General features: G+C 38.6%; 1 protein-coding gene and 1 long non-coding RNA gene across 6 annotated transcripts in view; one reads left to right on the top strand and one right to left on the bottom strand.

Annotated features, from left to right (window-relative positions):
* Positions 1-24507, top strand: part of NPSR1 (neuropeptide S receptor 1) — a 208897-nt gene that overhangs the window by 137534 nt on the left and 46856 nt on the right. For 4 of the 5 annotated variants that reach the window (XM_032758341.1, XM_032758340.1, XM_032758338.1 and 1 more), the window contains exon 4: positions 9699-9792. The exons of the other annotated variant lie outside the window; for it this stretch is intronic. In XM_032758341.1, the coding sequence (XP_032614232.1) occupies positions 9699-9792 (94 nt within the window). The remainder of the gene's footprint in view (positions 1-9698; positions 9793-24507) is intronic. 5 annotated transcript variants of the gene reach the window in all.
* Positions 9297-24507, bottom strand: part of LOC131382235 (uncharacterized) — an 84058-nt gene continuing 68847 nt past the window's right edge. The window contains exons 3-4 of the long non-coding RNA XR_009211535.1: positions 9659-9951; positions 9297-9365 (exon numbers count right to left, since the gene is read on the bottom strand). This is a non-coding gene — a long non-coding RNA (uncharacterized LOC131382235). The remainder of the gene's footprint in view (positions 9366-9658; positions 9952-24507) is intronic.

Below are 24507 nucleotides of genomic sequence, written 5' to 3'. Positions count from 1 at the left end.
CGTGGAAGCGTGATGGTGAATGAGGCTCTGTGTGTGGGGGACAGGGGGTTTATGGGAAATCTGTACCTTCTGCTCAATTATGTTATTAATCTAAAACTGCTCTAATAATAAAATCTACTTTTAAAAATGTAATAGAATTCCCAAGAACTGTGGGACAATTACACAAAGTGTAGCACACACATATAACAGAAATACCAAAAAAAGAAAAGAGCAGAAGAAGTATTTGAAGCAATAAAAGATGAAAAATTTTCTAAATTAATGGCAAACACCAATCCACAGATCCAGGAAGCTCAGAGATCACCAAAGCAAAATAAATGTCAGAAAAAATGTACCTCTAGGCATATCATATTCAAACTGCAGAAAACCAAAGACAAAGATAAAATCCTGATAGAAGTTGAGGGGGAAACTTACCGATAAATAAACAATAATAAGAATTTCCTCTGACTTATCAGAAATCAGCCAAGTAAGAAGATAGTATAATAAAATATTTAAAGTGGGAAAAGAATAAAAATCTCCCCGACCTAGAATTCTCTATTAAGTGAAATTATTCTTCAAAAGTGAAGAATAAAGACTTTCTCAGATATACAAAAGCAGGAAATTTCTCAAAAGTAAACTTTTCTTACAAAAAGTGCTAAAAGAACTTCTTCAGATAAAGGGGGAAATGATAAAATAATAAGCACAAATCAATATAAAGAAAGGAAGAGCAATTGAGAAGGAATAAATGAAGGCAAAATGAAAGCTACTTTTCTTACTCTTAATTGACCTATAGATAGCTGGTCGACACAAAAATAGCAATAATGCATTGGTAATCATACTTAGGATAAGTGAACTGAATGACAATATTAAAAGAGATGCAGCCCAGGCACGGTGGTCCATGCCTGTAATCCCAGAATTTTGGGAGGCCAAGGCAGGTGGATCACTTGAGGTCAGGAGTTCATGGCCAGCCTGACCAACATGGTGAAACCCCCTGTCTACTAAAAATACAAAAATAGGACAGATGTGGTGGCATGCACCTGTAATCCCAGCTACTCAGGAGGCTGAGGCAGGAGAATCGCTTGAACCCGGAAGGTGAAGGTTGCAGTGATCCAAGATCGTACCACTACACTCCAGCCTGGGTGACAGAATGAGACTCTGTCTAAAAAAAAGGGGGTGGGGGGTTGAATGCAAAGAGAAATACAATTTAACTAAACAGCTATCAGTTAAAGTGAACTGAACTATTAATTAAATGGATCTAATTGGCATTTATAGAATACTTCATCCAGTAATAGCAGAATATATCTTCTTATCAAACTTATATGGGATTTCCATCAAAGGAAACTGCATATGGACCATAAAACACATTTTAACAATGTAAAAAATAGAAATTACACAAAGTGTGCTCTCAGAACACACAGAATAGAACTAAAAATCAGTAACAGAAGGATAGCTGAAAATTTTCAAACTGTTTGGAGATTGAACAACACACTTCTAAGTAATACATGAATTGAAGAAGATATCTCAAGAAATATTTTGAAATAAATGAAAATACAACATCATAGTTTGTAGGATGCAGTAAAAGCAGTTCTTTGAGGGAAATTTATAACACTGAATGGATATATTAGAAAAGAAAAAATATGTGATATTAATAATCTAATCTTATGCCTTAGGAAACTAGAGAAAGAAAAGAAATGTAAGCCTAAAGAAAGCAGAATAAAAGAAATGATAAAAATTGGTGCATAAATTATTAAATTGCAGTAGATTTTAAATTTTCTCTGCAGAATAAGTATGTGAGGTAATGAATATGTTAATTAGCTTAACTTAGCCATTCCACATGTATACATAAACACATCATGTTATACAGCATAAACATATACTATTTTGTTTTTCAATTAAAAATTTAATTAATTAAAATCAGAAAAAAATTAATAATTAAATTTAAAACAGGAATTCAATACTGAAAATCAATGAAACCAAAAGCCGTTTCTTTAAAAAGATAATAAAATTGATAAATTTCTAGCCAGGCTAATCAAGAAAAGAAGAGGGAAGCCACAAGTTACTAATATCAGAAATGAAAGAGGGGTCATCACTACTGATTCTGTGGACATTAAAAGAATGATAAATAAATACTATAAACAACTCTATGCCCACAAGTTTGATAGCTTAGATGAAACGAACCTATTCCTTGAAAAGCTCAATCTGCCAAAACTCACATAAAGTGAAATAGATAATTTGAATAGGCCTATACCTACAAAAGAAACTGAATTAATAATTAATAATCTTCCACAAAAGAAAACACCAGCCCAGATGGGTTCATTAGTGAATTCTGTCAATCATTTAAGAAAAAAATGATAACAATTATCTGCAGTCTTCTCTAGAAAACAGACGAAAAGGGAACCATTCCTAATTCATATACTTGCTGACTTGTTCCATGAGGCCAGAATTGCCCTAATTCTAAAACCAATGACATTAAAAGAAAGGAAAACTACAGAACAATATCCCTCATGAACATAAATGCAAAAATTCTCAATAAATATTAGCAACTTAAATTTTTGTTAAAAGGTATAATCATATACAGAAAGAATTATAGTCCGTGGCCAAGTGAGATTTATTCCAGGCATGAAAATCTGGTTAAATATTTAAAAATCAATTAATATAATCTATCACACAAACAAGATAAAGAAGGAAAATTATGTGATTTTTCCATCAATGGACACAGGAAAAGCATTTAACAAAATTCAACATGCGTTTATAATAAAAACTCAGCAAACTGGAAACAGAGAGAAACTGCCTCAACTTGATTAACAGCATCTACAAAAACCATACAGTTAACCTCATATTTAATGGCGAGAAATTAGGTGCTTTTGTCCTAAGACTGGGAACAAGGTAAAGATGTCCTCTCTCACCACTCCCATTCAATGCTGAACTAGATGTCTTAGATAACTTAACAGGACAAGAAAAGTAAATAAAAAGTTTATACATTGGAAAAGATGAAATAAAAATGTCTTTGTTAATAAATTTGTAATTGTCTATGTCAAAATCTGAAAGAATAGACAAGAAAAATAAAAACAAACAAAAAAGAAACTTCCAGACCTAGTAGGCAAAAATGGCAACATTGCAGAATAGAAGGTTTACATACAAAAGTCAGTTGTTTTTTCCAGCAATTACCAAGTTGAGATTGAAATTAAAAACACAATACCATTTATATGAACACCAAAAAATGAAACTTAGGTGTAAATCTAACAAAATATATACAAGATCTATTGAAGAAGACTACAAAACTGATGGAAAAAAGCAAGTATCTAAATAAATGAAGAGATGTTCCATGTTCATGAATAGGAAGACTTAATATTGTTAAGATGTCTATTTTGCCCAATGTGATCTATAAATTCAATACAATTCCAATCAAGGTCCCAACGAGATATTTTATCAATATAGACAAACTCTAAAATCATATGGAAAGGCAAAAGACACAGAATAACCAATGCAATATTAAAGAAAAAGAGCAAGTTTGAACAACCAACACTACCTGATTTTAAGACTTACTATAAAGCTTCATAATCAAGACAGCATGGTATTGGTAAAAGAATCAACAAGTAGATCAATGAAACAGAACAGAGAGCCCAGAAATAGACATACAAAAAGACAGTCAACTAGTCTTTGACAAAGGAGCAAAGGCATTGAGAGACAGCCTTTTCAAGAATGGCTATCTTAGTTGAAAGAGTGGTTGAATATCCACATGCAAAAAAAAAAAAAAAAAAAAAACTTAATGTAGACCTTACGCCTTTCACAAAAACCAACTCAGTTTAGATTATAGATATAATATAATGCTCAATACTATTATACAAAACGACTAGAAGATAACATAGGAGAAGATTTAAGGGACCTAGGGTTTGTCTATGAGTTTCTAGATACAATACCAGGAGCATAATCCATGAAAAATGATTGAAATGTTGGACATTACGAAAATTTAAAACTTTGCAAAGGACACTGTTTAAGAGAATGAGAAGACAGCTCTCAGAATGGGAGAAAATATCTGCAGAATATATATTTCATAAAGGATTTGTATCCAAATATGTACAAAGAACTCTTAAAACTCAACAATAAGAAAACAAACAACTGATTTCAAAAATGGGCAAAAGATCTGAAAAAACTTCACCAAGAAGATGGCAAGTAAACAGATAGAAAGAAGCTCAAAATCATATGCCATTAGGGAATTGCAAATTAAAACAACAATGAGACAACACTACACATCTATTAGATAATCACTAAAATTCAAAAAAACTGAAAATACCAATGGCTGATGAGGATGAATATTAACAGGAACTTTCATTCATTGCTGCTGAGAATTCAAAATGGTACAGTCACTTTGGAAGATAATTTAGCAGTTTCTTACAAAACTAAGCATGGTCTTACCATACAACCCAGCAATTGTAAGGCTATGTATTTACTCAGTTGACAACTTATACCCACAGAAGAATGTTTATAGTAGCTTTATTTATAATCACCAAAAACTGGAAGCAAACAAGATGTTCCTCAAAAGCTGAATGGATAAGCTGCGGTACATCCATTAAATGGGATATTATTCAGTGATATAACAAAATGTGCTATCCAGCCATGAAAAGACATGGAGGAATCTTAAATGCCCATTGCTAAGTGAAAGAAGCCAGTCTGAAAAAGCTACATACTAAATGAATCAACTATATTACATTCTCAAAAAGGCAAAACTATAGAAGAGCAAGAAACCAGTGTTGTCAGAGATTTGGAGGAGGAAAGAGATGAACAGATAAAAGCAGTGGATTTTTAGGACAGTGAAACTCTTCTGATATTATAATGGTGGATCCATAACATTATGCAATTGTCAAAACCCATAGAACTGTCCAACACAGAGTGAACCTTAATATAAACAATAGACTTTAGTTAATGATAATATATCCATATTGGTTCATCAATTTTAACAAATGAACTACAAGATGCTAATGACAGTGAAAAGCATATAGATGGGAGGGAGTCCTAGGGAAACCCTCTGTGTTGTTTGCAATTTTTTGTAAATATAAAATTGTTCTGAAAAATAAAGTCTATTTTCTTAAAGTCAGTCCAGGGATCCTCCTTTATATGAATACAATCTGGCATTTTGCTAAGTAAAATTTCTCTGTTTCCAGCATTTAAGTCTCACTTCTCTGTGCAAGATTTTCTTTAGTTTTATATTTCCTAGGTCATTTCTGTCAGAATTAAGGGGTGGGGTAGTGAGAATTCAGACATATGTCCTCGAGCTGCCATCTGTTCTCCGAATGGTATCCCATATGTTGTTGATGTGTAGAGTTTTCATTGTTGACATTTATGAATTGACTATAATTGTACTTTGATTTCCTTCTTGACTCGAGTTAATTATGAGGGTGTTTAAATTTCCAAGTGGCATTTTTTTTAAAAACATGTTACTAATTTCAGCTTCATTGCTCATTGTTTTAAATATGTGATTTGCGTAAGTCCTACTTTTTAGAGCTATTGAGAGGGTTTTTTTTCTTGGTAGTTTAGTATATGGCCAATTTTTGAAATGTCTAGATATTTTATAGCAACATGTATTATTCTTATGTTATAAAGTCTATTTTTTCTATCTGTATATTTTTGTGTATTCTTCTGTAAAACTTTGAACGGTTTCATTATATATTTAGTGTTATGTTACTTGTTACATATAACTGTGAATATTCTATTGCCATCATGTGTTGTATCTTTTATCAATATAAATAATCCTTTATCACATGAAATGCTGTTTGCTTTGAATTTAATTTGTCTAATAGTGTTGTAATGAATGCCTTCTTTAATTTTTACTTGCTTGATATACCTTTGGCCATACCTCTATTTCCACACTTAGATAGCTTAAGTGATGTGGTTTAAAATTTTTCTCTTTTAAACAGCATAGAATTAGATTTTAGGGAAGTTTTAAAATAAGTTATTTTCTTAATGAAAGACCTTAAGTCATTCACATGTATTGTGACAAACAGTGTTTTGGTTTGGTGTAATTTCAGTTACCTCATTTTAGTCTTTCTATATTAAGGGGTTTTTGTTTGTTTTTTGCTATTTACTTGTTTTTTCTTTTTATTTGATTATCGATTGTGGTAGGCTTGAAAAAAGCCCCCCGCACCTCCCCACCACAAAATCCATATCCTAATCCCTGGAACCTGTGATGTTACTTATATAAGAAAAGGGAACTTCACAAATGTAATCAAATTAAATATCTTAAAACTGGGAGATTATTCTGGTTTATCCCAGTGATTCCCACATGTAATCATAAGAGGGTGGTAGAAGGGAGTGTGACACACAGACAGAAGAGGAAAAGGCAGAGCTTGGGCCAATATGGTCACACACCAAGGACTGCTGGCAGTCACCTGAAGCCAGAAGAGGCAAGGGGCAGATTCTCCCCTAGAGTCTCTGGAGGAATCATGGGCTTGCCAAACTTTTATTTTTGCCCAGTAGAACTGATTTTGGACTTCTGGTCTCCAGAGCTGTGCAAGAATAAATTTATGTTGTTTTAAGCCATCAAGTTTGTAGTAATTTGTTACAGTGACCATAGGAAACTAATTAAAATCTCTCCATTTTTATTTTACTCTATCATAGCTTGTCTTTAACTTTTAGCTTTAATATATCTCTATCAAGGTTAAAAAACAAGAGATACCCAAAATACATAACAAAATTGAACATGATGTCTTTCTTTGTACTCTGTCCCTTCACTCCAGTTTTTCCTGAAATGTTCCATAGTCATATTTATAATTATTTTGTAAGCATTTCATGTGTTTCTAACTTCATTGCTTACCATAGTTGTTATTATTCTATGCTCTTTCCTCTTCTTGAATTCTTAATTTTAATTCAATTCTCAATTAGCTGAAGTATGCCAGGAAGAGTATAAAATGTTATATTTTCTTCCTTCTTATATATCTGAGAAAATTGTTCTGTGCCTTGGCACAGAAATCATATTTACAAAGTTCTTGGATCACAATTTTTTTTCAAAACTCTGAACATGTTGTTATACTGTTTTCTGGCATTAATTTTTGTGGGAAAGAGGTATGATAATTTAAGATGCATTTCTTTTAGGTGACCTTGAATTTTTTTTTTTTTACCCTGCCTTAAATGCCTGAAGATGGTTAATCTCTGAAATTAAATACTCTTTTGATTGTATCTCAAAGTCAGCATCTTTTTATCAGCATTGACTGCTCTTCTGGACACTCTTGTTTGTGGCTCTTCCTCCTGCTCCAGATTCTGAACTGTGCCGGTCACCTCCCTCAAGACAGCCACAGAGCCCCAAGATCCTTATAACCTCACCATGATATTTCACCCCACAGGGTTCTGCCATTGTGTGCTTTTTCATCCTTCTCTGATGCCACCACCTCCTCTGTTTGTTGCCAGCCTTAGTAATTCTAAATTCATGGATCACAGGTAGAAACCCCAGTTTTGTCTAAGTAGACAATCGATTTTTTTTTCCTTAAACCTAGTCTTCCATTTTTCTCTGTCTCTATTTATCACCTTTTCCCAAGAGATAATTTTTTCTTATAGTTTTCAGGGAGGCTTCAGTTTTTTTTAACCTTTCTTCTAACTTTTATTTTAAGTTGAGGGGTACACGTGCAGGTTTGTTATACAGGTAAACTTGTGTCATGGGGGTTTCTATACCGATTATTTCATCACCCAGGTATTAAGCTTCATATTCATTCGTTATTTTTCCTGATCCTCTCCCTCCTCCCACCCTGCACCCTCCTATAGTCCCCAGTGTGTTTTGTTCCCCTCTATGTATCTGTGTGTTCTCATCAGTTAGCTTCCACTTATAAGTGAGAATATGCAGTATTTTGTTTTCTGTTCCTGCATTAGTTTGCTAAAGATAACACCCTCCATCCATGTCCATCCATGTCCCTGCAAAGCACATTATCTCATTCTTTCTTATGAGCCTTCAATTTCGAATCATTCCTCAGAACCTCCTCCCTATGGTGGCTTTCACAACATTAGTGCTGAGATGCATTTGTGGAAATAACAAATAATAAAGAACCACAATGTGCTTGATTGTTATTTGTCTGAGCCAGAGAAAGAACAAAAAGGCACGAATTCAGAACAAGGGTAACTGCCAAGAAGAAAGTGAAGTAAATGCTCTCCATTAGACTTCAATTTACAGGTTACTCTTCTACTCCTTCTAGATTTGATCCTAATGTCACAAAGCGGAGATACAGCCAGACTCTTGGTAGAAATGAGGCTCCAAGTTACCTGAAAAATGTCCACCTTGATCATCCCTTCAAATATATTTCATTTAATCACATTCTAAATATGCTCTTCACATAAGAGAAATCAACTTCTTAAATCCCAATTTCCTTTTCTGCTAATTATGCAAAAAAAGATTGTACACAGATAATTAAAAGGTGTGGGTAAAGTTAATAAAAGACAGTTGGAAGGAAGAGGAGATCCAGATCCTGAGCCTAATGAAGTGGATGAAAAAGGGGAGCTCTCTGATGGTGTCAGTGCTGCTGATGATAAATGATTCAACACCGCACATAGGCTCCCTAAAACCGGAACCCTTCTATCATCTCTTGAATCCCACTCATAAAAAGCAAATGAACTTTTGTTTCTAATTATTCTGGAATGTCAATTGTGGCAGAGAAAATTAGTTTAGCTTTAGAAGTCAATTACAAACAAATGTACCATGCAAATGTCAAGGACTGATCCAAGACATTGGAAAGAATGGAGTTTCCAAGAGGCCAAGGGAATAAGTGAACAAGAAAGAACTGGAAGCATTCTCACTCAACATGGCCAGCAGTACAAATTCTAGCACCAGGAACCAGACTCTGCTTCCTGGTGTGGAGATGAAAAGTGAGAGTTCCCTGGTCCATCCCATCACAGGACATGGGACGGGGTTCTCTGTTCAGCTGCCTCAAGCTCAAACTCCTTATAGGAGGGGGAGCATGCAGAAGGGTAGGTGCAGGAGCCAGGGCAAGTGCATTGAACTCCGGCCCTACAGTAGTGTCTGGGGTGGGTGACTGTGACTCTTGAAGCCCCAGTATTATAGTGCAGTTTTAACTCTGCCGTCTGCAGATGGCTTAAGTGGTAACCAGCTCAGTGCCCTCTTGGTACCCACGTCCTTGTCCATAGTCCAGGAACAGTTAGGTCACACACAGACTTGAAGGATGAATGCAGGAGTTTTATTGAGTGGTGGAGGTGGTTCCCAGTGGGATAGATGGGAAACTGGAAGGGGGATGGAGTGGGAAGATGATCTTCCCCTGGAGTTTGGCTGTCCAGGGCCATTCTCCTCTCTGATTATCCCCAGCTGAACTCCTCTTGGTGTTCAGACCCTCCTTCTCTTCTCTCCTTCTCTGTCATGCTGTTCTGCCATTCATCTGCTCATCTCCTCCTGGAGCCTGGGATTTGGGGTTTATATGGGTACAGGATAGGGGCATGTGGCTGGCCAAAAGGCAACTTTTTGGGCACAAAAACAGGAATACCTGTTCTCATTTAGGACCACTGGTTTCCAGGCTTGAGGGTGGGGTCTTTGCTGGGAAACTGCCCTCTTCTACCCAGTATTTCCCTTTCTCTTGTCCATATAAGAGAGTTATTTCCCTTCCTAACCCACCACTCACCCCTTCTTTGGTTCACCTCTCAGATTTCTAAATAACACAAGGTGCTATTCTTTCCACTATGTGCATTCCCTCACCTCTCTGAAGTCATGAGCTTCCTCTCATTTCTGTCTTTAGGTTGTGCTGCTCTACGCCTCTACCTACGTCCTGGTGTCCCTCAGCATAGACAGATACCATGCCATCGTTTACCCCATGAAGTTCCTTCAAGGAGGTGAGCTGGCTTTACCAGGTGCTCTTTCATAAAGAACTGTCCTTTAGTGACTAATGTTTTACTCTTAATAATAGTGATCTTCCTCCTCTTTCCTTCTCTTTCTTCTCCTCTCTTCATTCTCTTCTTCCACCTCTTTCCTCATTTCATGGGTCTGATTGTCTACAAAGATGTACAAAAGAAAACTTAGATGCCTGGAAAAATGCTGATGGTTCCCATGAACAGCCCAGAGCCACTAAGGAAGGTGGGTGGCTGACCCACTTTGTGACCATTCACCTTGATGCTGATGCTTCTGTCTTTTTCCTCTAGAGTAGTGTTGACATGCATACCTGTCCAAAGAAATGAACTCTCCCACACTAAGCTCTCATTTTCCAGAAACAAACACCTTGTCCTTCTTATCCAAAACCATAGAAATAATTGGAAAGGTGTTTTTAATTGATCATTGTTTGGCAAAAAAAAAGGAAACTCTCCTTGATCCAGAAATGGTGAGGGATCCCTAAGAAAAGGAAGCAGATGGGTCAGAGGGAAGGCTGAGACCACACAGCCCACAAAAGCCCTAGGAGATGCTGAAGTGGGATGGGAGGCCTTAAGAGCACTTCCTGAACAGGCTGCATAAATGTGGAGTGCAGGAGAGGACCTGAGGCAACTGACAAGGTGATTTCTGAAGTACAACACGGAGGATTAATCACAGCAAGTTTCCCTGGATTTGAAGAGGCAGAGAGGGGCCCTGGGGAGCAGTAATGCCCTAGAGGAAGGGTGAGTACATATTCACAAGACTAGCTGCCTACTGCTCTGCCCACAATCAGAGACCACTGTCCTCCATACACGCTGAAAGCAAATACAAAGCCAGTGTTTAGCAACCTGTTCTCCCTTTCTCCAGATAACTTCGAAAACTGATAAAGAACCTAACAAAAAATCTTGACCACAAAAATGAGTGCAATCAAATATTATTTAAAAAGTGACAAATCCAAACTGTAGAAAACAGATAATACATTTAAAATCTCATTCCACACAATTTGGATCTAGGGAAGCAAATCTAATAGAAGTAGCAGAATTTTAGGATAAATATAATTAACGTCATCAAGGATCTACAAGAAGTGGAGTGAAATAGGGTAATTTCATTTACTATTGACAGGGGTATAAGTAAACACATCTTACTGAAATATAAAATGTGCAGCCCTTTGATATGACTTCTTGGTATCTGCTCTGGAGAAACACCCACATGTGTGCATGTATACATATGTGATGTATATTGTGGCATTGCCTACAATAGCAGGAATTCATTGCTAACCTTGTTCTGTCTCAGTGGAGGAATGGCTAACTAGTCTATGGAAGAAGTTTCAGTACCTTATGTTATTGATTGCATACTAGGTGTCATTCATGATTCTAACTGATTTATACATATTAAATATTTTAATATTCATAATATCTCTGTGAGGTGGGCTCTATTATTATCTGCATTTTACAGGTAAGGCAATTGTTCCAAGAGTGAAAGTAATTTGCCCAAGGTCACAGCTAGTAAGTGCAGGAACAGGATTTGAACCCATACAGTCTGGGTCTAGCTCCAGTGCCCTCAAATGCTATATAGCCTGCCTCTCAATGTGGAAGTGGTAGAGCCATGGGCAGTAATACGCATCAACATGAACATATCCATATTGTATGCTGAGTGACAAAAACGATATGCACAAAAATCCATGCAGAATGATAACATTAAAGTCAAAAACTCAAAACAGTGCTAGATACTGTATACAGAAAGATAGGAGCAGAAAGAGAGAACACACAAAAAAAAACTAGGAAAAATAAAAAATTATTTGCAAAAACACACAAAACTTGACATTTGACCTCACTTCTAGTTATGGGAGTTAGACCAGTGGTGTGACCACCACAGGAACTTATATGCAAAGCGGTCATTTTTACATGAAGAACATATCAATGTGTTGTGTGCAATTAAAATTAATTTATTTTGATCATGCTTGTTATGCCTACTGTACAGCATAAGACATATGAGTAACAATACTAAATTGTATACTTAAGAATTTGCTGGGGATCTGTTCCAAGATGGCTAAATAGGAACAGCTCCAGTCTGCAGCTCCCAGCATGATCGATGCAGAAGACAGATGATTTCTGCATTTCCAACTGAGTTACCTGGTTCATCTCATTGGGACTGGTTGGACAGTGGGTGCAGCCCACGGAGGGTGAGCCGAAGCAGGGCAGGGCATCGCCTCACCTGGGAAGCACAAGGGGTTGGGGGATGTCCCTTTCCTAGCCAACGGAAGCTGGGACAGACTGTACCTGGGACACTCCCGCCAAATACTGTGCTTTTCCCAAGGATTTAGCAACCAGCAGACAAGGAGATTCTCTCCCATGCCTGGCTCAGCAGGTCTGGAGCCTTGCTCACTGCTAGTACAGCAGCCTGAAATTGAACTGCGAGGCAGCAGCCTGGCTAGGGGAGGGGCGTCCACCATTGCTGAGGCATGAGTAAGTAAACAAAGTGGCCGGAAGCTCAAACTGGGTGGAGCCCACTGCAGCTCAGCAAGGCCTACTGCCTCTATAGGCTCCACCTCTGTGAGCAGGACATAGCTGAACAGAAGGCAGCAGACAGCTTCTGCAGACTCAAACGTCCCTGTTTGACAGCTCTGAAGAGCACAGTGGTTCTTCCAGCGTGGCATTTGAGCTCGAGAATGGACAGACTGCCTCCTCAAGTGGGTCCCTGACACCTATGTATGCTAACTGGGAGACATCTCCCAGTAGGGGCCAACAGACACCTCATATAGGTGGGTGCCCCTCTGGGACAAAGCTTCCAGAGGAAGGATCAGGCAGCAATGTTTGCTGTTCTGCAATATTTGCTGTTCACAGCCTCTGCTAGTGATACCCAGGCAAACAGGGTCTGGAGTGGATCTGCAGCAAACTCCAACAGACCTGCAGCTGGGAGACCTATTACAAGGGAAACTAACAAACAGAAAGGAATAGCACCAACATCAACAAAAAGGACATCTACACCAAAACCCCATCTGTAGGTCACCAATATCAAAGATCAAAGGTAGATAAAACCACAAAGATGGGGATAAACCAGAGCAGAAAAGCTGAAAATTCTAAAAATCAGAGCGCCTCTTCTCCTCCAAAGGATTGCAACTCCCCACCAGCAATGGAACAAAGCTGGACAGAGAATGACTTTGATGAGTTGACAGAAGTAGGCTTTAGAAGGTCAGTAATAACAAACTATCACTTCTCGGCCTTTTGGCTAAGATCAAGTGTGTAACAAACTACTCCGAGCTAAAGGAGCATGTTCAAACCCATCGCAAGGAAGCTAAAAACCTTGAAAAAAGGTTAGATGAATGGCTAACTAGAATAAACAGTGTAGAGAAGACCTTAAATGACCTGAAAGAGCTGAAAACCATGGCACGAGAACTTCGTGAGGCATGCACAAGCTTCAGTAGCCGATTCAATCAAGTGGAAGAAAGGGTGTCAGTGATTGAAGATCAAATTAATGAAATAAAGTGAGAAGACAAGGTTAGAGAAAAACGAGTAAAAAGAAACAAACAAAGCCTCCAAGAAATATGGTACTATGTGAAAAGACCAAATCTACCTTTGATTGGTGTACCAGAAAGCGATCGGGAGAATGGAACCAAGTTGGAAAACACACTTCATGATATTATCCAGAACATCCCCAACATAGCAAGGCAGGCCAACATTCAAATTCAGGAAATACAGAGAACACCACAGAGATACTCCTCGACAATAGCAACCCCAAGACACATAATTGTCAGATTCACCAAGGTTAAAATGAAAGAAAATATGTTAAGGGCAGCCAGAGAGAAAGGTCAGGTTACCCACAAAGGGAAGCCCTTCAGACTAACAGCAGATCTCTTGGCAGAAACCCTACAAGCCAGAAGAGAGTGGGGGCCAATATTCAACATTCTTAAAGAGAAGAATTTTCAATCCAGAATTCCATATCCAGCCAAACTAAGCTTCATAAGTGAAGGAGAAATAAAATCCTTTACAGAAAAACAAATGCTGAGAGATTTTGTCACCACCAGGCCTGCCTTACAAGAGCTCCTGAAGGAAGCACTAAATATGGAAAGGAACAACCACTACCAGCCATTGCAAAAACATGCCAAATTGTAAAGACCATCGATACTAGGAAGAAACTGCATCAACTAATGAGCAAAATAACCAGCTAACATCATAATGATAGGATCAAATTCACATATAACAATATTAACTTTAAATGTAAATGGGCTAAATGCTCCAATTAAAAGACACAGACTGGCAAATTGGATAAAGAGTCAAGACCCGTCAGTGTGCTGTATTCAGGAGACTCATCTCATGTGCAGAGATACACATAGGTTCAAAATAAAGGGATAGAGGAAGATCTACCAAGAAAATGGAAAGCAAAAAAAAATAGGGGTTGCAATCCTAGTCTCTGATAAAACAGACTTTAAACCAGCAAAGATCAAAAGAGTCAAAGAAGGCCATTACATAATGGTAAAGGGATCAATTCAACAAGAAGAGCTAACTATCCTAAATATATATGCACCCAATACAGCAGCAACCAGATTCATAAAGCAAGTCCTTAGAGACCTACAGAGAGACTTAGACTCCAACACAATAATAATGGGAGACTTTAAGACCCCACTGTCAATATTAGACAGATCATCAAGACAGAAGGTTAACAAGGATATTCAGGACTTGAACTCAGCTCAGCACCAAACAGACTTAATAGACATCTACAGAACTCTCCACCCCAAATCAACAGAATATACATTCTTTTCAGCACCACACCACACCTATTCCAAAATTGACTACATAATTGGAAGTAAAGCACTCCTCAGCAAATGTAAAAGAACAGCAATCACAACAAACTGTCTCTCAGACCACAATGCTATCAAATTAGACCTCAAGATTAAGAAACTCACTCAAAAACACAAATACATGGAAACTGAATAACCTGCTCCTGAATGACTATTGGGTACATAGTGAAATGAAGGCAGAAATAAAGATGTTCTTTGAAACCAATAAGAACAAAGACACAGTGTACCAGAATCTCTGGGACACATTTAAAGTAGTGTGTAGAGGGAAATTTATAGCACTAAATGCCCACAAGAGAAAGCAGGAGAGATCTAAAATTGACACCCTAACATCACAATTAAAAGAACTAGAGAAGCAAGAGCAAACAAATTCAAACGCTAGCAGAAGGCAAGAAATAACTAAGATCAGTGCAGAACTGAAGGAGATAGAGACAGAAAAACCCTTCAAAAATCAATGAATCCAGGAGCTGGTTTTCTGAAAAGATCAACAAAATTGATAGACTGCTAGCAAGACTAATAAAGAAGAAAAGAGAGAAGAATCAAATAGATGCAATAAAAAATAATAATGTGGATATCACTACCGATCCCACAGAAATACAAACTACCATCAGAGAATACTATAAACACCTCTATGCAAATAAGCTAGAAAATCTAGAAGAAATGGATAAATTCCTGGACACATACACCCTCCCAAGACTAAACCAGGAAGAAGTTGAATCTCCAAATAGACCATTAACAGGCTCCAAAATAGAGGCAATAATTAATAGCCTACCAACCAAAAAAAGTCCAGGACCAGACCAATTCACAACTGAATTCTACCAAAGGTACAAAGAGGAGTTGGTACCATTCCTTCTGAAACTATTCCAATCAATAGAAAAAGAGGGAATCCTCCCTAACTCATTTTATAAGGCCAGCATCAGCCTGATACCAAAGCCCGGCAGAGACACAACAAAAAAACAGAATTTTAGACCAATATCCCTGATGAACATCGATGCAAAAATCCTCAATAAAGTACTGGCAAACGGAATCCAGCAGCACATCAAAAAGCTTATCCACCATGATCAAGTTGGCTTCATCCCTGGGATGGAAGGCTGGTTCAACATATGCAAATCGATAAACATAATCCATCACATAAACAGAACCAATGACAAAAATCACATGATTATCTCAATAGATACAGAACAGGCCTTTGACAAAATCCAACAGCCCTTCATACTAAAACCTATCAATAAACTAGGTATTGATGGAACATATCTCAAAATAATAAGAGATATTTATGACAAACTCACAGCCAATATCATACTGAATGGGCAAAAACTGGAAGCATTCCCTTTGAAAACTGGCACAAGACAAGGATGCCCTCTCTCACCACTCCTATTCAACATAGTGTTGGAAGTTCTGGCCAGGGCAATCAGGCAAGAGAAAGCAATAAAGCATATTCAATTAGGAAAAGAAGAAGTCAAATTGTCCCTATTTGTAGATGACATGATTGTATGTTTAGAAAACCCCATTGTCTCAGCCCAAAATCTCCTTAAGCTGATAAGCAACTTCAGCAAAGTCTCAGGATACAAAATCAATGCACAAAAATCACAAGCATTCCTATACACGAAAAAGAGACAAACAGAGAGCCAAATCATGAGTGAATTCCCATTCACAATTGCTACAAAGAGAATAAAATACCTAGGAATCCAACTTACAAGGGATGTGAAGGACCTCTTCAAGGAGAACTGCAAACCACCGCTCAAGGAAATAAAAGAGGACACAAACAAATTGAAGAACATTCCATGTTCACGGATAGGAAGAATCCACATAGTGAAAATGGCCATACTGCCCAAGGTATTTTATAGATTCAGTGCCATCTCCATCAAGCTACCAATGACTTTCTTCACAGAATTGGAAAAAACTACTTTAAGGTTCATATGGAGCCATAAAAGAGCCTGCATTGCCAAGACAATCCTAAGCAAAAAGAACAAAGCTGGAGACATCAAGCTACCTGACTTCAAACTATAGTACAAGGCCACAGTAACCAAAACAGCAAGGTACTTGTACTGAAACAGAGATATAAACCAATGGAACAGAACAGAGCCCTCAGACATAACACCACACTTCTACAACCATCTGATCTTTGACAAACCTGACAAAACAAGAAATGGGGAGAGGATTCCCTATTTAATAAATGGTGCTGGGAAAACTGGCTAGCCATATGGAGAAAGCCAAAACTGGATCCCTTCCTTATACCAAAATTAACTCAAGATGGATTAAAGACTTAAATGTTAAACCTAAAACCATAAAAATCCTAGAAGAAAACCTAGGCAATACCATTCAGGACATAAGCATGGGCAAGGACTTCATGACTAAAACACCAAAAGCAATGGTAACAAAAGCCAAAATTGACAAATGGGATCTAATTAAACTAAAGAGCTTCTGCACAGCAAAAGAAACTACCATCAGAGTGAACGGGTAGCCTACAGAATGGGAGAAAATTTTTGCAATCTACCCATCTGAAAAGGGCTAATATCCAGAATCTACAAAGAACTCAAACAAATTTACAAGAAAAAAAACAACCCCATCAAAAAGTGGGCAAAGGATATGAACAGATACTTCTGAAAAGAAGACATTTATGCAGCCAACAGACACATGAAAAAATGCCCATCATCACTGACCATCAGAGAAATGCAAATCAAAACCACAATGAGATACCATCTCATGCCAATTAGAATGGTGATCATTAAAAAGTCAGGAAACAACAGGTGATGGAGAGGATGTGGAGAAATAGGAACACTTTTACACTGTTGGTGGGAGTGTAAATTAGTTAAACCATTGTGGAACACAGTGTGGCGATTCCTCAAGGATCTAGAACTAGAAATACTATTTGACCCAGCAATCTTATTACTGGTATATACGCAAAGGATTATAAATCATGCTACTATAAAGACACATGCACACGTATGTTTATTGCAGCACTATTCACAATAGCAAAGACTTGGAACCAACCCAAATGTCCATCAATGATAGACTGGATTAAGAAAATGTGGCACATATACACCATGGAATACTATGCCGCCATAAAAAAGGATGAGTTCGGGTCCTTTGCAGGGACATGGATAAAGCTGGAAACCATCATTCTCAGCAAACTATCACAAAGACAGAAAACCAAACACCACATGTTCTCACTCATAGGTGGGAACTGAACAACGAGAACACTTGGACACAGATTGGGGAACATGAGGCACCAGGGCCTGTCAGGGAGTGGGGGGCTGGGGGAGGGATAGCATTAGCAGAAATACCTAATGTAAATGACAAGTTGATGGGTACAGCAAACCAACATGGCACATGTATACCTATGTATCTAACCTGCACGTTGTGCACATGTACCCTAGAACTTAATGTATAATAATAATTTTAAAAAAAGAATTTGCTAACAAGGTAAACCTTATGTTAAGTGCTCTTACCACAAAAGGAAAAAATTAAACAAAACAATACTAAAGGGGGGCAGGAAGAAGTCTTTGGAGGTGATGGATACATTTATGGCATTGCTTGTAATGATGGTTACAGGAATGTATACGTATCTCTAGACACATTAAGTGGTATGCATTGAATATGTATAGCTTTTTATATGCCAATTATACATCAATAAAGTGGTTTAGAAGTTAATTTTAAAAATAGAAAGTATACTTGTTCCCTGGGTTTCTTCTCGGTCATTTGGTGTGTCTGTTTTGTGAAGGGTTGAGACCTGTACCAAGTTTTCTGGGCACTGTGCAGCCCTAGTTATTATGATAGGGGAGGCAGGAAATTGATGAGGCAGGGGAGATAGGAGAGACATTTCATGACATAGGTATGCAAAAATGTGTCAATGAAGCGTCAAATTCTGTAAAATATTTGTAGAGATTTATTCTGAGTGAAATATCAGTGACAATGGACAAAGCCCTCAGGAGGTCATGAGAATATGTGCCCAAGGTGGTCAGGGTACAGCTTGGTTTTATACATTTTAGGGCGACATGAGCCTTTAATCAAACACATTTAAGAAATACATAGGGTTGGTCCGAAATGGCAGGGTTGGGTAGGGTGGGGTGGGGTGGGGTGGGCGAAGCTTCCAGATTATAGTTAGATTTAAATTTTTTCTGGTTGACAATTGGTTAAGTTTATCTAAAGACCTGGGATCAACAGAAAGGAATATCTGAATTAAGATAAAGAATCGTGGAGACCAAACTTCTTATTTGCAGAGGAAACTTTTAGGTTTTCTCTTCAGGGAGATTATGTTGTAAAATGTTGCTCATTAAAGTCTGTGTTGATGTTAACGCTGGAGAGGTATAATGAGACACATCTGAACCCGCACTTCCCATCATGGCTTGGAACAGCCTCTCAGGTTAAATCTTTAAACAGCCTTGGCTGAGGAGGAAATCCATTCAGATGGTTGGGGGGCCTTATAACTTTATTTTTGGTTTACATTCATGGATTTGTGATACACTTTTTTTTTTTTTTTTTTTTTTTTTTTTAGACAGAGTCTCGCTCTGCCACCTGGGCTGGAGTGCAGTGGCATGATCTCAGCTCACTGCAACTTCTACCTCCCAGGTTCAAGTGATTCTTGTGCCCCAGCCTCCCGAGTAGCTGGGATTACAGGTGTGCATCACCACGCTTGCCTAATTTTTGTATTTTAGTAGAGATGGGGTTTCATCGTGTTGGCCAAGCTGGTCTCGAACTACTGGGCTCAAGCAATCCACCTTGGCCTTCCAAAGTGCTGGGATTACAGGCATGAGACACTGCGCCTGCCCCTTGATACACTTATTTATCCATCTATTTGTTTATGCCTAGCCGACTTTAGAAAGGATTAAATGTGGTGGACAAAAGGACATCGATGCTAAAGTATTTTAAGGTGAAGAAATAAAAGTGAAGGAAAAATAAGTATAGGAAATTGCACGAGGGAAGTCCCAGAAAACTTGTTAGAGGTACAGACTTGAGACCCATAGTCAGAGGGTGACATGATGAATTACATGTTTCACCATATTCACTAGGTTAAAAAATTAGCTGTTTGCTCGTGGAAAATATGTCTAGTTCTGGGAGACACTGTGTAATATCATGAATAGTGTCCTAAATTATCAGAAAGGCAGCAATTAATATTATAGTGCTTTTCTAAAGATGTAAAACAACTTATTCCCTCACTACAAAATTAAGAGAGGCTCAACATAAGGTGCTTGGAAAATCCTCATCATCAATAGCTTCTGGGAAAGATGAAAGCTTAGAAACACATTAGCCAGCTCCCTTCCTCTGCCCAGTCCCAACGAAAGTCACTGAAGAAATGTAAAAACAGGGGGAGACCTGCAACTGGAATGAGAGCCAAGGAAAGAAGCCATCCAAATACCAGAAACTTCTAAGAATTCCCAGCACACGAGGGAGCAGATGAAACACGGAAGCCAAGTGTATAATGTATAATTCAGCCCCCGGGAGAACTCCCTGGCCTTGTAGAGCATGAACTGATACTCACAAGTTCATAGGGCGAGGGCAGCCGGTGAGAACGGGACACGAGAGGTTCCAGGAAACTCAACGCGGGAGTCATTTTAGTGCCGCAGCTTGTCAGAATTTAAGGGCAGCTGAGAGGCAGGTTTCGAAGTTTATGCGGCTCAGCTGAGAGAAAGCCGTAGAAAGAAGAGATTTCCCCCAGAGTGGCAGGGCTCTCTGGGAGAGTCATGGAGCAGGGAAAAGCCAGGAGGGAGTCAAATGTAGCTGTGCAGGCACAAGGCAATGGCCGCTTAACTGAGGGGAGGCCATATTTTATTTATTTTTTACTACTATTTACTGAAGCAGTATTTTTTTTTAGCCAGCAACTCCAGAAAAGTTGACAATCTTAAAGCTCTTCACCAAAAATGAATATGAGAATAATTAGAAAAATATCAAAATAATAAAAAGAAATATGCAGTGTTATATTAAAATGTAATATAAAACTTTGATAATTAAAACAATATAATACTGGAACCAGAATAACACATATAAATCATACAAAATTTCAAATCAGTTGGCAAAAAATGAATTGGTATACGGTGTTGAAATAGCTGTCTGACCTTTTTTCAGAATATTAGATCACCACCCACCATAGCTAATAACAAAGTACATTTTAGTTGGATTGAAAAAATTAACACTTTAAACATAAAAGGAGCAAAAGAATATTTGGGTAACACCTTCATAATTTCAGTGAGGGAAAGGCCTTTCCAGGAACCATATCAAAAGCAGAAACAACAAGGAAAATATAGTTTTTTACTACATAAAAATTTAAATTATTTATGTAAATAATAAATATCCATAAACAAACTTAAAAAGCAAAATTATAAATGGAAAATATTTTTATATAACAGGCAAAGAAAAATATTCTTTTTATAAAGAAGTCTGGGAAAGAAATAAAAACATTCTAATTGAGTAAATGGGCAAAGGGCATGAACAGACTAGCAAGAAACAAAGAAACATAAATGAGACCAGGTGCTGTGGCCCACGCCGGTAATCCCAGCACTTCAGGAGGCTGAGGTGGGTGGATCACTTGAGGTCACAAGTTTGGGACCAGCCTGGCCAACATAGTGAAATGCTGTCTCTACTAAAAAAATACAAAAATTAGCTGGGCGAGGTGGCACGCACCTGTAATCCCAGCTACTCAAGAGGCTGAGGCACAAGAATCGCTTGAACCTGGGAGGCGGAGGTTGCAGTGAGTGGAGATGGCGCCACTGCACTCTAGCCCTCTAGCGTTGGCAACAGAGCAAGACTTCGCCAAAAATAAAAATAAAAATAAAATAAAATAAAATAAAATAAAACCATAAATGAATAGAAAATGTATAGAAATGTTCATTTTGACTACTAATTAAAGAATTGCAAGATTGAACGTTTGAATACAAAATTTTACCAACCACATAACAAGATTAAAAGGAAGAATTATCTAACTATTAGGAGAGTATAAGGAAATCGGTACTTTTGTTGTTGTAGTGAGAGCCATAAATAGCAGGCACTTTTGAGGGAAATGTAACAATATTTGTCAAAAGTTTATAAATCTTCTGTTTCTAAGAGTTTGTCCTAAGGAATAACTAGAACTGAGAAAAATAGATGAATGTAAATTATTTATAATAAAAAATGGAAAACAACTTAGATAATAATCGGCTATTGATAAAATTGGAGTACGGTATAACCATTGGAAAAAATATTATTTATCGGCGCTTTTCCAATTGCACTTCCCAACTGACCCCCAGAGGGCTCATTTTGCTGGCCTGCTCCAGGGCAGATCTGGGAGTTGCTGGCTGTCTCAGTTTCAACCAAAGCTACCTGAGATTTCAACACTTTCCTATACTGGGTTTGAGATAAAACTATATTTGAAGAAAGGATCTTACTACCTGAAAAAAAAATGCCACTTGTACAAGTTCATATTTCTTAACAGGAAAAGATGGTCATAACAGGCTTTTCAGAGGAAAAAAATTAGGTTACAAAGTAGCATCTGTATCATGATCTCATTTCTAAATGTGTAATCTATGTATTATATATGCATGCGTTATCAAAATTTAAGCTTGACGTTTCTGGTTGGTGCCACTATGAATGCTTTTCCTTTTCGCTTATTTTTATTTGCTAGTGTTTCTGTAATCAATGTGTGTAACTTATACGATTTTATAAAAAGGTAAATGCGTTACATGGAAAAGAGGAAGGCTAAGCGGCAGAGAAGTGCAGAAATGGACAAGAGCACATGGAAGAGGGAGTCTGACTTTCCGGGGGTGAGAAACATGAGACAGTCTACCTCATATGCAAACCTGCATCTCATCTCTTCGATCTCGGATCCTTCAGCCCTGAGAAGTCACTCTTCATGGCAAATGGGCTCAGCTGCCTGGAAGCCCATCAGTCTCCCTGCTGTGGCAGCTGCGTCACAGCCTAAGAGAATGGGGCTTTCCCAGTGTAGCCCCAGCACCAGTATGAGAAAAACAGCTCCAAGCCTGTACCCTGCTGGGCCTTTGGGGAAACATCTTCGGAGACCTTGGTAGAATTGATTCTAAAGTATGATTCTATACTTTCTTAATCTGTTTCCCTGTCCATCCCTCTCAAAAGTGAATGCACTGTTCATCCATCAAGTGGAAACTCTGTGGGGCCCAGGAGTCACATGTTGCCCTTAAAAGTGCCCTGGGACCTATAGAAGGAGATGACATTAGAATTCTAACCATTGAAAGAACAAGAGCACAGGGGTCAGCTACTAATGTCACCCAGGGCCATAGAAACCCATCAGGCTTCACAACCCCACCATCAAGAAGAACCCCCTCCAGTCCTATCACCTGCCCTCTTCATCCCACCCTGCTTTTTTCCTAATCTGAACTCCCGCTGCTTCTCTGCACCCCGGGTTTTTCTCTTTTCCTTTAGGGACCAGCCCCCCTATACCGTCAACCTCCTAATAGGAGGCTCCCTCCACCTCCTGCCTCCTGAGGTGGCTGATTCCCCTAAGACATCTCAAAAGGATGCTCCTCAACCTTCCTTTTTAGGTACCTCATGGCCTGGTGGTGGTGAAGACATTTTCCTACCTTTCTAGACCACCTCCAGGCCATTTCTCCTTCAGTATTGTATATACATGCCCGCTCTGTTTCTCTGATGCTTATGCTATCAGTCTAGACTACCTTCTACAATGCCTCCCCCATGCCTGTGCCCATATGGCCATGGCCCTCGTCCAGTGAAGATGTTGACACTATTCTCAGTCTCTCTTTCACCTTTCATACTGTCCTAATCACAGGTGACTCGATGTCTACATAAACTAAGTCTAGTGAGAGGGCTTCACATGGTGACTCACAGAGCTTGACATGTTCCCTGTATTTGAGAGCATTGTGGACCAATGACTACATCACACCTGAGAACATTGAAGAGAAGCTGGTTGGCGCTGTGGTCCCAGCCCAGGGGGCTGATGTAGAACCTGCATCGCGAAGTTTGCCTGAGGCTGTGTTAAAAAAAGATCCTGCCCCAGACATTTCTGCCAGAGAGAGAGGCCTCCCTGGAGGTCACCAGGGAGGGTGGAAGTTCACTGCCCAAGTCAAGCAAGTGGCCACCAGCACTCACAGGAGAATTTCCAAAGGACCCAGAAAAGTTCCTCAGGGGACCAAGAATCAGCTTTGGATGCAGCCAGGCACAGAGAGCACAAAGCCCTCTGATGACGGCAGCAGTCAAGTGAGGACTCTGTCTTCTTCCTCCTCCTGGTTCCCTGTACCCCAGCTCCGGAGAGACCCCAATGTGGATAGCAACCTGGGGGAGGAGGAGGAATAGCAGACAAGGATAGAAAGCGGAAGGGCCGGTACTTCTGCTGGACTTCCTACTTGAAGCAAGCCCACCTAGGGAGAAAAGACTTAACTTGAAATCTTCTTGGGAATTTGGGTTTTTTTATTGTTATCTAGGATTTTAATTACTAATTTTCAGGTAATTATTAAATTGACCAATGTTTACCACTTAATGTGTCAGTCACCTATGAGTCATCACTAACATCAAGGGCCTTGAGTTTCCAAATGCAGGCAGGAAAACCTCTCCCCCTGTCCCCAGTGGATTACTGGTTGCATGTAAGGAACAGGAAAGACCTTAATCAGATTGCTATTATAATTCTACCCCAAGACTCCTGCTTGCTCAGTGGGCCAATAACAACTCTTTTCTACATGAATCTAATATCTCTTTTCAGTGAGTACAATTCAGCAAGAACAGAACCCTAGATATTATTCTCCTAAATATTTCAGGTTTGGATTTTAATAGACTCCATAGTTTCCTCTAGATTTTTCTCACTTCCTATAGCTCGACCACAGTCAACGCACTGTCGAACAACACCACCTGACTCTACATTCCAACCCCACCCAAAGACACACACCTGCTTTCCAAGTTGAAAGTAGGGGAGCAAGGTGGCCTCCTGTTTCTGGAAGAAGGTCCCAGGGCC

This window comes from Hylobates moloch, unplaced genomic scaffold (genome assembly GCF_009828535.3).
Source record: "Hylobates moloch isolate HMO894 unplaced genomic scaffold, HMol_V3 SCAFFOLD_1, whole genome shotgun sequence".
Classification (NCBI taxonomy): Eukaryota; Metazoa; Chordata; class Mammalia; order Primates; family Hylobatidae; genus Hylobates; species Hylobates moloch.
Note: the sequence above shows the minus strand (reverse complement) of the source record. Positions and strands in the feature narration are given on the sequence as shown.